General features: G+C 38.7%; 1 protein-coding gene across 1 annotated transcript in view; it reads right to left on the reverse strand.

The window, feature by feature from the left end:
• Positions 1–268: 268 nt before the first annotated feature.
• Positions 269–14,591, reverse strand: part of LOC149529090 (ABC transporter C family member 2-like) — a 167,619-nt gene continuing 153,296 nt past the window's right edge. Inside the window, 9 exon segments of the mRNA XM_089811398.1 lie at positions 269–832; positions 6,963–7,284; positions 7,585–7,686; positions 7,886–8,131; positions 8,714–8,835; positions 9,230–9,983; positions 12,503–12,826; positions 13,019–13,199; positions 13,536–13,930. Coding sequence (XP_089667524.1) covers positions 735–832; positions 6,963–7,284; positions 7,585–7,686; positions 7,886–8,131; positions 8,714–8,835; positions 9,230–9,983; positions 12,503–12,826; positions 13,019–13,199; positions 13,536–13,930 — 2,544 coding nt within the window. The 3' untranslated portion in view covers positions 269–734.

Here is a 14,591-nt window from a genome sequence, read left to right on the forward strand (position 1 = left end):
CCCAATTACTCTTCCCATAGTTATCTCAAACTAAAATACACAAAATGCCTGATGCATTAGGAAATTGTTCACAGACCACATTTGGCAACTCCTGCAAGGTTGAAAGTAAGTTCAAAAACTACCATCAAGTGCACAAACAAACTATTGAAAAAACAGGTCTTAATAGCTCTGATTTTAATTTATAGCTCCAGATGTGTCCAAATGAATTCTTCCTCTCAGACCTAGTGCTAAGCCTTACACTAAGAATACATTCAGACCGTGTCAAAACTTTAGAATAAATGGAGTTATCAAATATGATATTAAATAAATAAAAATTTAGAAACCAATTAATGTTAAACTACAAGAAAGCCTGGAGAAATATATATATCTAGTGCCTCACCATTCCCAAAACTTGGGAAACTTTTTGCCATCCCAGCATCTCCCCATCCTGGATACTCAGGGAAATGCTGCACAAAATTGGCAAGGTTTGAGAAAAGTACAAAGGAAGATTGAAAAGTATTATCATTCCGCTGAACCGATATACTCTTAGCCATGGTTTCTTCATTCATTGCAATCATTTGATGCAATTTTAGACTACTTTGGCTATATGCATTGTAAGTTCCAATGAGCTCCACTCATGCAACTTTGTGATGTCTTATTGCAAAGAGAGGAAATCAACTGCAGCTTTCTTAATTACATTTCTCATAGTCATATTTATACAAAATACACAAAATGTCTGCTGCGTTAGGCATTGTTCACAGACTCAAATTGCCCCAGTCAATGTCCCTCCCTTCCAATGCCAACTCATCTTCATTAAATCTGTTTCGAGCAAGTCGACTCATTACAGATAAGCCTGTCAAAAGAAAAATTAACATTGGAGTTACAAATGTGCAGAAATAAAATAGGCAGCATATTTGTAATGAACATTACTATGACTACACAGATTTTAAGGCCACTACTTTTGCCAAAAGATGAGCATTATAATATATGGAGAACAGACTAATAAATTGAGAATATAAAACAAATGACTTTCCTGTATATTGTGTCCATTTCAAGGTGTACAGCCATTCACTAAAATAGCTCATACGAAAAAGAATTTGGCAACTTCATATTATCATAATAATTGCTTTCAGATACCAACCAATCATTAACAACCATGGTTGTTTTAAACAGTAAAATAAGCTGAGGGAAATGTGGAAACATAAATGCCTCCCTATGACGACCCCATATGCATGTCGTCAGTAAATATTGTTTAGCCGACAGGTAGATTAGCATGTAGATGGTAATTATTTATTATGTAGCCGACGGACCCCCTCGGAAAAGTTCTTCGGAATAGTATATGTACATCATGGGAAATCATTGTAATCATCATCATTGTAAGCATTATGTAATCTCTTTGGCATATGCGAATAATATAACGAGTTCTGATGTTTTGTTCATTGTCTGTGTGCGTTAATCCATTGATCTATGCGGTAAACATTTGACGCCATTGCCTGATGGACCTAGAACAAAGGTTGAGGAATGAAGATTAATGTCGAATCAGTTAAACAAAAATAAGAATAAGTTGAAGGACAAAGATGAAATCCGCACAGATAAAGAGAATTTAATTTTGGCGCAACAAGGCGAGCACAAACGGAGGTTTCAAAAGATTGCCGACGGACACCGAAGTGCTGAGGAATTGTTAGAGGAGACTCAACAGCGGGTGGAATTGGTGGAAGAAGCAAGGGAAGAATTTTTGAACTTGTATTTGCCGAGGGAAGAGAATCCAAATGGAAGGGAATTAACTCGCACGGCTCAGAGTGTCGAGAGAGCACGAGCGTGGAGTGAACTCTTCGTTCGGAATACACTTCTGGAAGGGACAACTTCAAAAGATCCTTCTTCACCAAAGTTCTCCGCTGTTGCAAATAAGACACCTGTATCAAACAGCGACGGCGTGGGAGCGCAGAGCGCCGACGTGGGAGTGCAAAGCCACGGTGTGGGAGTGCAAAGCGCCGGTGTGGGAGTGAACAGTGCTAGTGTTGCAGGACCGAACAACGCCCGTGCACAAAATCTAGTAGCGATGGCAGGACCAAAGGAAAAGCTGTCGAAGTTTGATAGCGATGGTACGGCCAATCCAATCTGACATTGTAAAACATGCGAAACAATTTAGAGAGTGAATGGCATCACAGATACAAACGAATGTGTCCAACAATTTTCAGCAACCCTACGGGGTGTCGCAATTGATTGGTTTGCAATACAGATCCCCAAAAATTAACCACTCAGGACAATATTAAAAAGGAGTTTATCACAGAATTTCAATTGTTGCACAACGATAATGAGATTGTAGCAGAGATATACAACACAAAGCAAGGGCAGAATGAAATTGTCTGAGTATACGCCAGGAAATTAAAATACTTAATAAATAAAATGGAAACTAAGTCGGCAGATGGGCTGCAAAAAAGATGGTTCGCTGAAGGCCTACGCCCAAAATTGCAAAAGAAGATGAAGATTGTGCCACCGTCGTCGTACACTGAAGCTTACAATCGAGCAATGAACTTAGAAAGTGAGCAAAAGACAAAAAAAAAAGAATAATTCATCCGATTTAGATGATGACGCATCTTCGGAAGATGATAGTAGCGATGATGAAAACAGTAGCAAAAAGGTCCGAGCTCTCCAGAAGGACATGATCCCTATGATAAAGGAATTTAAGAACATGCAAAAAGAAACAAAGGGAAGCAACCTATGGTGCACGAAATGTAAGACAGAAGGTCACACCAAAGGGTCCTGTCCAAAGAACCAGTTCTACGACATCTGCCAAATCATAGAACATTCCACAAAAGAATGCCCCTTCAATATGAAAACAAGAGGACCTCAACAAGTGTTCTTGACACAGGAGGCTTCTGCGTTAGGAGGGAGCGGAAACACCAGTACAGAGGGTGCCACGTCGGGAGGGTACAGAAATAATAGACGTGGGCAGAACAACAACAATGCGAACAATAACAATAACAATGGCAGTCGAAGTCGAATTCAGTACGATGTGAATGGCCGGCCGATGGTTCAATGCCGAGCATGTAATTTGTGGGGCCACCTTGCACAAGACTTTACAATGGCAAACACACCGAAATTACTATGTAGATGATGTGGACCCGACGATCATGAAAATGCCAAGTGCCCAAAATCTGGAGTAAATTTGATCACCATTGGGACTGATGAAGAGGAGGTTCTGGCAATTACACGGAGGCAAGCAAAACTGTACCCCGACCCGATGGAAGAAAAGAGGAAATTGGAGCAACCACGGGCGGAAATTGAAAAAGCAGCACAGACAAAAACATCTCAGTTGAAGGACACCACCGATACCTTAGCAAGGAACTGCGCAGAACAAAACATCATACGGCAGATATTACAAACTGAGGTACCCGTCAAAATAAATGATCTACTTCTCACAATGCCTCAGCGTCGATCAGCATTCAAACATCGTGCCAACTGCTAAGTTACTAGGATAACTAAGAAGAGGGAAGGAAATTGCCGCAGGTGAAGACCCAATGTTGCTAGCCATCATATCCAGACGACATCCGGTGGTCGTCGAGATGGGGATTCTGGAAAATGTTCTAATAGACACAATTGTCGACAAAGGGTCCAGTGTCAATGTCTTACCCGAGGATACCTGGAAGAGGTTGGGATAGCCAACGTTGTGGCCACCTACATTCCAGTTGCTGACAATGGACCAACACGACATTAAACCTCTCGGCATCATGATGGCATAACCAGTGACAATTGGAACACAATCATTCCTGCTTGACTAAGTCGTGATCCCACTAAAGAGAAAAGGATAAGATGCCATTCTGGGCCGAGGGTGGCTCATACAAGCCAAAGTTAAACATGACTGGAAGAAAAACACTCTATCACTGGAAAGCAAAGGACAGAAATTTATCATTGATTTGCACATGCAAATGGTGGGCGAAGAAGCTCTGACATTAGATTTCGAGGAAGAGTATGAAGGAAAGCAGCAGATGGAACCAGATCAGGAAGGATTCCTATGGTTGGAAGGTGGATCAACGGACGATAATTTGGATTCGGTGAACGGCCTTTTTCACTGGCAAATGGAGGATTACGAGCTCTTTCTGAGCTGTGATATGTTAAGGGTCGACGAAGGTGAGAAAGAAGAGGGAAATGAATGTCCGAAGGAATACAGAGAAGCGAAAGAAGGAAAGGTGGTTACGACTGAAGCTGAAGGGATGAACATACAGTACGAACCCAAAAAAAAAAAAGATCCCACTGTACGACTGCGCAGAAAGAAAATGTTACGATGAACCACTGATATATTATAAGGGTGTCGGCAGCAAGGAAAACACATCCTACGGTCTGCACAGGAAACAAAGAGAACAGGCTTAATAAAAATTTCAGCAATACAGAGTGAAGGTTCTAAAATCAAAAATACAATTATTGATGGCAAGGGATGGCAGCCGATGAAATTGCAGGCACAATGGGCCACGGAGGTGACGCAGAACAGACACAAAGCGTGGTAGGATAAACACACGAGGCTAAACAGGTTTCAGCTAGGGCAATTGGTGCTGAAGTATGACGGACGAAATGAAATCAAACCAGAAAATTTTAAGGTCGGATGGGTCGGGCCATACCAAATCTGGGAAGTAAGTGACAACAGAGCAATAAAATTGTGAACTTTGGATGGACAAGAAGTGCCTCAAGTAGTCAACGGGTCGAAGCTAAAGATGTACCATGCTAGGAAGACTTCCTCATCATCAAAGAATTACACAGTCCGATCAACTCCCTCGTGGTCGCAGAATGACGAAGTCTAGAGGGAGAATTGAATTTGTTATATTTTTATTAGAAGAGAAAAAAAAGAGAAGTTTTTTTTTTTTTTAAAGAGTCTGTCTGCCCACAAACAGGGGTCCCACGGGCTGTCCACGGACACCTGTTCCACGTGCTGTCTCCGTGGGAAGTCTTTTGTTTCCCTGCGGGTTGCATGTTGTTGTCCGCGGCCTCATCTTGTTTGTCGATGGCTTCACTTTTTCAACCTCGACGTAGTCTTATCCTTCCACGGGTTGCATTGGCCTTCACACGTCGAAAGTTTGGAGAGACCAAAAATTAGATGCCTATACAATCTAGCTTCTTGATTCATCAAAACTTTTGAGCCATATAAATAGGGTGGTCGTTGAAATCATATTATTATTGAGAAGAAACTCCAATCAATCCGTGGCACATTTCCTTTCTTCCCCGCGGGCAGCTTCCACTCCCAGACTCACTCTTCTGCACGGAACTTTCTCTACCACAGGCAATTAAAGATTTCAATTCTGCGGGCAATTAAGACTTCGCTCCTCCTCTCCAAGCTTCTTTCCGCAGAAGTCTCTTGCACGAGCTCGAGCTTGGAGCTGTGAGTGTGAATTTCATGGCTTTTATCGAATATCGAATTGAGAAGTCACAACGTTTGGCGAATTTTGGTGGAAGTTATGTTGTCGGGTGTAAGTGAGGATTACTAGACTAAAATCGAGTACAAGGAAAGAAATAAACAACAGAAAAATATATCTTGAGGCATATTTTCCGTCGGAAGGCAAAAGCAACGGAGGAGAAACAAAATAGATGAAAGAGGCACAACAGCAGACGAGCAGAGGAAGGAGCCAACCATAAATTAAATAAAAAACACGATGATAGATTGAAACAGTTCGGAATGAGTAACGCATGATGCCAAAGGGAAGGGAAAACATCAACGGTTGCCAAAAAGAGTGTGGGATCAGAAGACAATCATAAAAATGTTGTGTTTCATGCAATTTTGTGTGGGTTTTGGAGTGCTAATTTGGTCTTGGCGGTGAGGGCATTGCCCCTCGACCCTGCCCTGTATCGCGACAAGGAGCGCGCCTGGGGCACTGCCCCAAGCCCCCGCTGGAGGCATTGCCCCCTAGACCTCCAGTCACTGCGGTTATCAATCGTGGGAAGTGTGACCAGTTGATGAGACCTGGACCTGATGCAGGCATAGTGTCTGTGTACCAGAGGTAGAGAGAGCATCAGAGCAAGCCTTTCAAGAGGGGTGATACGCTTTGAGGCACTTGGAGTAGGTGTTGGACGTGAAGCTGTCTTGGTGGATGCATAGAGAGCTTGGGAGGAGTTGATCATCCAGTTGAAGGTAGTACAGCGACACTTGGCTCAGGGTACGCAGGAGTTGGAAATAGAGAAAGCAACATGGGTGGCTATCAAGGTCAACTTGATTAAGAAGACAGTATTGTGTTAGCAGAGGCTGCAGATGCAATGTGGTTTGGAGACCATCTTGGTGCAAGCACGGGACGAATGTGAAAATGATGTGACAGAAATAGATCTATCTTGTTGTAGTTAGTCAGTTAATGTATTTTGTTTGTTAATTTGTCTCGGATATTTTGTAATTGTCGTCCGGAGACGACTTTTCCTTTTGGGGGAGATGATGTCGTCGGTAAATATTGTGTAGCTGACGGGTTGATGTCGTCGGTAGATATTGTGTAGTCAACGGGTCGATGTCGTCGGTAAATATTGTGTAGCCGACGGGTAGATTAGCATGTAGATGGTAATTATTTATTATGTAGCTGACGGACCCCTTCGAAAAAGTTCTTCGGAATAGTATATGTACACCATGGGAAATCATTGTAATCATCATCATTGTAAGCAATATGTAATCTCTTTGGCGTATGCGAATAATACAAGGAGTTTTGCTGTTTTGTTCATTGTCTGTGTGCATTAATCCATTTATTCATATAGTAAACAATGCATCTACGATGTCAAATACACTTTCTATACTGAGTCTCCAAATACGAAATAACAAAAAGTACCATGCTACAAAGCAGGAGATAACTAAGCATGCAAATTACTAGACTTATTTTGCAAGACTAATTTCTCACCTTATAAATAGCTGCTGATCCATCCCATTCTCCAACTAAAAATTGTGTTTACTTCTACTCATTATGCTCGTTGTCATATATTTAGGTTTTAATCCAAGTACAAAGGATACAAAGAGAAAGTACCTTCTATAACTTTAAACAGTGCTGACCACCAATTTTCCCTGGACACCTGATGCTGAACTAGTGCAACTTCAATAGCACTGTCATGCTTTCCTTGCAAAACATCCTGTAGGGTTTGAGCAGCATTTCTTGTTTCTTGAAGAATGTTGTTGTTACTACCTTCTCCAGCTATTGCTTGCAGATTTTGCTGTGAAGAAGTCAAACTCAAAGAAAGAGCAAATTGTGCTGCAGCAGCCCAACGTGCAGAGGCTGTCCACTTCCTTCTATTTTCAAATGCATTGTTTTCAAATTTCTCTCTGGTTTCTCCATCTCCAAGAGCTATATTCTGTAAAATCAATAAAATAAGAAACAAGAAAATGATTATAATTATAATTGCAACAATCCCTCTTTATCATATACTGCAATGGTCCATGTTAAGAGGAAGAATATTTTGACCTTTGCTTTTATGCTACAAACTAGAGCTCTATCACATCACTAATACTTTTGAAAGCCTGACCTAATAAAAACTGCAGCTTAGCAGCTGACATGACATTCTGAATGAGGATATTTGCAACACAACCAAGTTTTTGCGGACAGGTACAACTGCAAGAAAGCTAATTCTAATGTTAATCATGTTATATGTTACCCGTAGATACTGTGCATTAGCAGATCCAGTGCTGCGGACCATTTTACTAAATGCACTCTCCTCATCAGAAAGTAAATTCTCGGGAGTGTCAAATTCCAGCACCTGCAACAGAGGAAAGGAATCCATATCAATTAATGAGCACAGCTAAACTAACAGCACTTACTCATCAAATATTCTCTTTATGATTCCTGCAAAAGCTATATCTAGAACACCAAAATCTCTTCATGTCAAAATAATAATCCTTCTCTCTCAAATGGCATCAGTTAATATCAATTTTACAGAGAGCAATAAATCTATATACCTGGCCTGCATCAAGAACAAGTATACGGTCACAGTCAATAATTGTATTAATTCGATGAGCAATAACTAGCATTGTACAATTCTTGAACTCTTCCCGAATAGTTTTTTGGATAAGGGCATCAGTGCCAACATCCACAGCCGCAGTGGCTTCATCAAGAACTAAAATCTTTGATCTCCGAAGCAAGGCACGAGCAAGGCTTAGTAACTGACGCTGGCCCACACTGAAGTTTTCCCCAGCTTCAGATACCTATGCACATGAGACACATTATGGAAGCATGCCAAAAACAATCACAATAAGAGAAGCATAAGAAATATTATACTATTATGAAAATTTTACCATAGCAGATAACAATGACAAAAAGCTTGTCCTTGTCACCAGGAAAAACAGCTAAACAGTTGAAAAAGGTTGCTAACCATCACAGTTGGAAAAAACATTGCAACAGTTATGGGATCAGATCAATTTGCATTTATGCAGTTTGAGTGCAATACCAAAAGAGTAGTAACGCAATAAATAAATTGTCAGTGCATTATATTCCACATACATACTTCAAGGCTAATTTCTCAAAAAAATTATCATAATAATATGTTAAACACAAAAAAAATGCTAGACATGATTTTAATAACTGTGGCATGCGTGGGTCTTTCTGTTTTCATTTATCTACTTCTAGGTTCTACAGAATGAAAGCTACAATATGAGATTTGCTACTAATTGAAACAACTTATAGGCCCATACATATTGAGTCAAAGCACATTCCACACCATGGTTGGAAAAATGTCCTTTTCATTAAATGAGGACTAACGGCAGTAGAGAAAGATAAAGAGATAGTACCTCTGCCTCAAGTCCCAAAGAATTTCTCCTGATGACATCTTTTAGATGTGCCCTTTCCAAAGCCTCCCAAAGGTCAAAATCACTATGTTCACTAAATGGATCAAGATTGAACCGTACTGTCCCTGTAGAATTTTAAAACCATGTTAAGGAAATAACTACTAGATAAGATGTTATGATATAACCTCTTCCAGCGTTCTCTAAAATTTAAAGAATTTGATACATCCCTTCCTGTAGTTACTAGGTATGCTGCTAGTTAGAGCTTAAACCATATTATTGATATGCATTGTGATAGAGCAGAAAATGAAGAAGTGGTCGGAACTATTAAAGAACTTGAAGTTAGAAAATAAAGGCAAATATTAGTTATGGTGCCTTTGCCATTATGAACTTTCTTTGATTTAACAACTACCAGAACGAGACATTGAATTTTTAATCATCCTGTTTGACTTCTGCTATTTATTTTTATTTTTTAATAATGCTTGTTATCTTTGAATAAGAAAGAAAAAAAAGGAATAATACCTGAAAATAGAACTGGTGATTGTGGTATAATGCCTAAAGCTTTGCGCAGATCATTCAACCCAAACTTAGAAACATCACAATCATCAATGAAAATTTTTCCACTTTCTAGTTCAACAATCCGAAACAGACTATTGAACATGCTTGACTTTCCAGCACCAGTGCGTCCAACAATTCCAACTTTCTCAGTTGACATTATTTTGAAAGATATACCACAAAGAACAGGAGGGAGATCTTGACGATACCTCATAACAACATCCTTAAATTCAACAATACCATATGAAGGCCACCCTTGTGGTGGCCTGCTGTTCTCAATGATAAGTGGGGCTTCAGAAGGCAAATCTGTATAGGTTCCAACCCTTTCGACAGCATTGAAGCTATTTTCTGCCAAACTTGCCAACCGTAAAGTTGCTGTCAATAGCTGGGTAATATTCAAAGTATAAGACAGAAGTAGACCCATCACTGGAGCAAATGCAGCTGAATCTGCACGTTGATTTTGCAAAACAGCAAATGTTGCTGTCAACCAGATCATCAGACCTCCCAAAGCCTCCAGTCTAATACCAAGCCAACGATTGGAGCTCATGTTGACCAGTGTGAAACGAACATTATTGTCCATTGTTTTTCCATTGATCTTTGCCATCCGATCATATGCTTTGTATGCGCGGATTGCAGCTAAACCATTCAATGCTTCACCAAATTGTGCATAAACAGGTGACCTGGAGATGGAGTCCAAGCGCTTAATCTCTCGTGACGTACTCTGCAAAGAAAAAAAAAGATGATAAAGACAAAAAAAAATTGATTATTCGACATTTAAATAGGAAGGGATCAGCTTCACAAGTGGCTCAAAGGATAGGAAAGGGTAATTTTTTAACAGAAACAATAATAGACATTGAATCAAATAAGATAGGTGGTTTGTAATAACAAAGATTCCTGATCTACTAAGTGTTGGAGATTCAAATAAGAAATCCCCAGCTCAAGAGAGCAGTGATTTTTTAACAGAAACGATAATAGACATTGAATCAAATAAGATAAGTGGTTTGTAATAACAAAGATTCCTGATCTACCGAGTGTCAGAGATTCAAATAAGAAATCCCCGGCTCAAGAGAGCAGTAACAGAATATATCCATGTAACATATAATTGCAATTATTCCATAGTAACACGGAGACGCGTCCCCCCCCTTTTTGCCCGACGTCTCGGAGACTTCAACGCACCGGAGACTTGGGGACTCCGTCTCCCCGTCCCCAGCGGTGCCACTAGATTCCACCACCTCCACCGAGGATGGGGGACATCCTGCTATTCACTATTTGCAAATTCGACTATTTATGTTTAATGTTCGATGTTCCAATTCAATGCAATGTTTCAAGTCTTCACTCTTTTACATCTTTACATCCTATATTGCAATACATATTTTCATAACTAACATTTTTAAATACCATATGCATAGATATATACACCCCTCTTGTCCCCTGCCGCCGTCCCCCCACCGTCCGCCTGCCGTCCCCAAATTAAGGCCCCTCTGTCCCCCCGTCCCGGAAACTTGTCCCCCTGTTTCGCCGTCCCCCCGTCCCCCAGGGTGGTGTAACTATGAATTATTCTCAAGAAATTTGCTAAAGAGCATTAAAACTTCTAACAATCAATTTGCCAATTTAAGGCATTTTAACCATAGTGTCAATTTTGTAATCTTTCCTCAAATTATATTGTTAGATAGTTGCTGATATTTTCATGACCATAATCCTTGTAGCTAGCCACCTTCACCTTAAAACGGAGTAAAAATATTATATAAAGAGTAATCAAAATCAAATCTTGAAGTGCCAAATTGAAGATGTAGGTTGGCAACACACAAGGGCTAAGTCAATGTAATGTCCTACATAGAATAAGAAACACTCAATTCAATCTAGTCCAAGATCTAGTATTGTTAATGATACATAATGAAATGAACCACTTTAGATTAAACCACTTAGATGTACTTATAAGACAGAAAAAAGATGATTGATAAAATAATTAATGTTACTGTTTGGACTTAATGAGTTAAATTGGTAAAAGATTTTGAATATATAGAATATATAGAAGGTAGGTATTATAGTTAAATATAAAAATGTGTGATGTGAAATGGTAAAATTTGCATACCCACACCAATTCCCATTTAGTTTTTTAACACATTGGCCTAATACAACCCACATTCCCCATCTCACAATCAGACACTCATTCCTTACAAAAATATTACCATTCTTTTAACCCATGTCAATCCCCTGGTTGTTTAAGTGATCCTAAGGATGATCTGACCCCTAAAATTCCAAAATTTAAATTCAAATTTGGCTGACTACTGCTAATTTCAGTAACCGCAATGAGCCAACTAAACAAATGTTTTTTGTGGTTTATTGCTATGCCCTTATGTTTTAAGGCATTCAATTGCATTGAGTTATCACCCACAAGCATTATTGACTATCATTCACATTAAATAAGAAACACATGTTAGGAACATTTCAGTTAAGGTGCCTTAGAGGAATCTATTTCTGCATCATTTTGTCTTAGAACATCTACACGATTTTTTTCTATCTACCCATCTTCAGGACAAATATAGAGCTGGTCTTTCCTTGGGGATAACTTAGGCAACCTTGTGCCCTAGCAATCCAGCAGCCTTCCAAAGGTATTTTTATTGCCAGTCTTAAAAACAGAATAGATATCAGTGAATTCAGAAAAACAAAGAACAAAAGTGCAAATGTTGCCTGGTCAGATTCAAAACTGCAGAATTGATCCAGGTCTGTGGACTCAGCCTAGAAGAAAACACAGATCATGTACAGTATGTGAGTCAAAAAAACATTGAGGGGAACAAGGTCCAGTTCCAAAAGAGTCTGATTCCAGAGATAGATCTGAATTATTAATCTCCATTCCTAGAGCTAAGAACATCTTTCTATCCCTTTATTTCCTAGCTTAGCATTTAAAGCACTCCCGCAGCTTTCAATTCTTAATCTAGTTTAGTTTATGCTTATGTGTATGCATTCTATTGCATTAGCATATAGATTTAACATTAGAAAAAGGCACAAATCTTCATCAGTTCAATTCCAACAAAGTATTTTAGCACAGGAAACGCCATTCAGCAAGCTTCATCAGTGGAAGCAATTTTAAGATGATTCTGCTAAATATTAACAGAATTTCCTGCCAAATGTACAAGAACTCTAAGCATATCAATGGATCTGTTAAAAGAGTTGACTCATTAAAACTAAATATTTTTTTAGAGATAATGCACATGATTTGGCTGTCAAAAATTTCCATACCTGATAGTATAGGTAAGCAGCATAAAAGATGATCAGAAGTGGCATTATTGCCCATAGAGATATGGTGCTCACAATCCCTATCAAAATAAATGTTGAAAGAAGCTGAAAAATTTGGCTCAAAAACATATTTGAGTAGATAGCAACATTCCGATCTATGTCTCCCAAGTCTTTTGCAAATCTGTTGATGATTCGCCCAATTGGATTGGTATGGAAGAATGACATTGGAGCCCTTAATATGGAAGTGAGCATACCATCATGCAACCTTCTGGCAGCATACAGACTTGATAAAATCAAGCAAAATGAGTTTATCAATGTTACTGTTACCTATCAGAGAAAGAATGAAAATAATTAGAATATAGAAGAAATAAAAGTAACAGCAAATATAATGTCAAATGATTCAAGATTTGTACACAGATATTCTGACATAATTGTTGGTTAAAACATCAACCAAGTCATGACACTGAAAAATGTGCTAAGATCTTTACTCATTCTAACTAATTGTCGAAATGTGTATACCTGGCCAAAAGATAAACTGGCATAAACAATATTATAAAAATTGGGTCCATGGTGCTTTGGAGCACTTTCATCTGTCCAAACACTTAACCAAGTACTACTTGACACTCTCAAAACCTCAGATGTCACATAACATGAAAATAGAATAAGAACCACCCAGAAGCCTCCTAGTGCGTTTTTATATCTGCCACAAAAATGTAAGTATTTCTCAGACGTGAGAAATTGAAAGCCAACAGAAAATTATTACTTTCTAGAAATATTATTTTGGGTAGAAACACATGGGAATATACATTTAACAAACCATTAGAATTTAGAAAGAATAAATACAGTCAATTCACATGCAAATGAACTTTCAGTGTGTGGAATATTTATCATGAAGTGTTCAGCATAGAAATTAGTCCATGCTTAGAATATCGCCTAGAAAAGTTAACTGGTATTTAATTAGTAATAGATACATTGTAAAATCAATAACATCTGAATGTTGCAACAAATCAGGAAAAACATTCTTCCCACATTTTACCTTTGAAGAACACTAGAACTGATGACTCCTGTTTCACGTTCTTCCTGTTTTATGAGAACTGATTTTCCCTCCTTTGTCTTACTGCTTGTTTTCTTCAAAGATTCACTTTGCTCACTCTTCACTGGTTCCCCATTGCCCTCAAACAAAACAACCTTTGGTTCATTATCTCCATTAGGAACGCTTTCTTCTATCTCATCTTCCATTTTTCCAGCATTCTCCATCAGTGCCTGAAATAATGGCCCATGTCTGATGAGTTCTTCATATGTTCCATCCTCTTTGATCATTCCATCTTGGATCAAAACAATTTTGTCCACATGTCGAAGAAAATGCAGTTGATTGGTGACCAAGATACGTGTTTTTCCCCTTAACTCATCCTTAATGCATGTATCAAAAACCTGAGTAGAGAAAAGGCAAACCATTCATCCAAACAAATCCAATGTCAGATCATTTTCACACTAGAATTGAACAAAGGTTTTCATCGTTGTTGCAAAACTAAAAGCTCTATCTGAACTTTGAAAGTAAATAGTGAGCTTTATAAACTTCAAAGGTCTTCTCTTATAAGCACCAAAATGGTTACAAGCTTGTAAAAGATCCTACGTCACAATTTTCAAAAAAGGCTACATGACTATTTATTTGTTTATAATTTAGGCATCCATTTTTGAAAACTTGATTTATTGAACAAACAGTGTTCATGATACTTACTATAATGTCACAATTATGATTTGCTTTTTCACTAAAGGAAATTTTCTGATCTATGCTCATCTCCTAGAACATTCCAATCACCTATTCTGCAGTTATACTCTTCCCATGGTGTTCTTGGAAGTCTATATCCCAAATTCCTCTATTAAGGCACCTTATCATCTCTTTCTTTCAAACAAAGAATAATACAGTAGAATGGATGTTATAATTTTACCTACGTGTTGGTGTGATGCACCTAGATCCACAACACAGAATATGCAGCTACAGACTCATTCAATCCAATGGACCACACAGTCACCTCAGTTTCATACCTTAGGCATCCTCCATTTGTTGTTATTATTAGCTGTTGTTTTTCAA

This window comes from Cupressus sempervirens, chromosome 11 (genome assembly GCF_028749045.1).
Source record: "Cupressus sempervirens isolate cs-2001-9-10 chromosome 11, ASM2874904v1, whole genome shotgun sequence".
Lineage (NCBI taxonomy): Eukaryota > Viridiplantae > Streptophyta > Pinopsida > Cupressales > Cupressaceae > Cupressus > Cupressus sempervirens.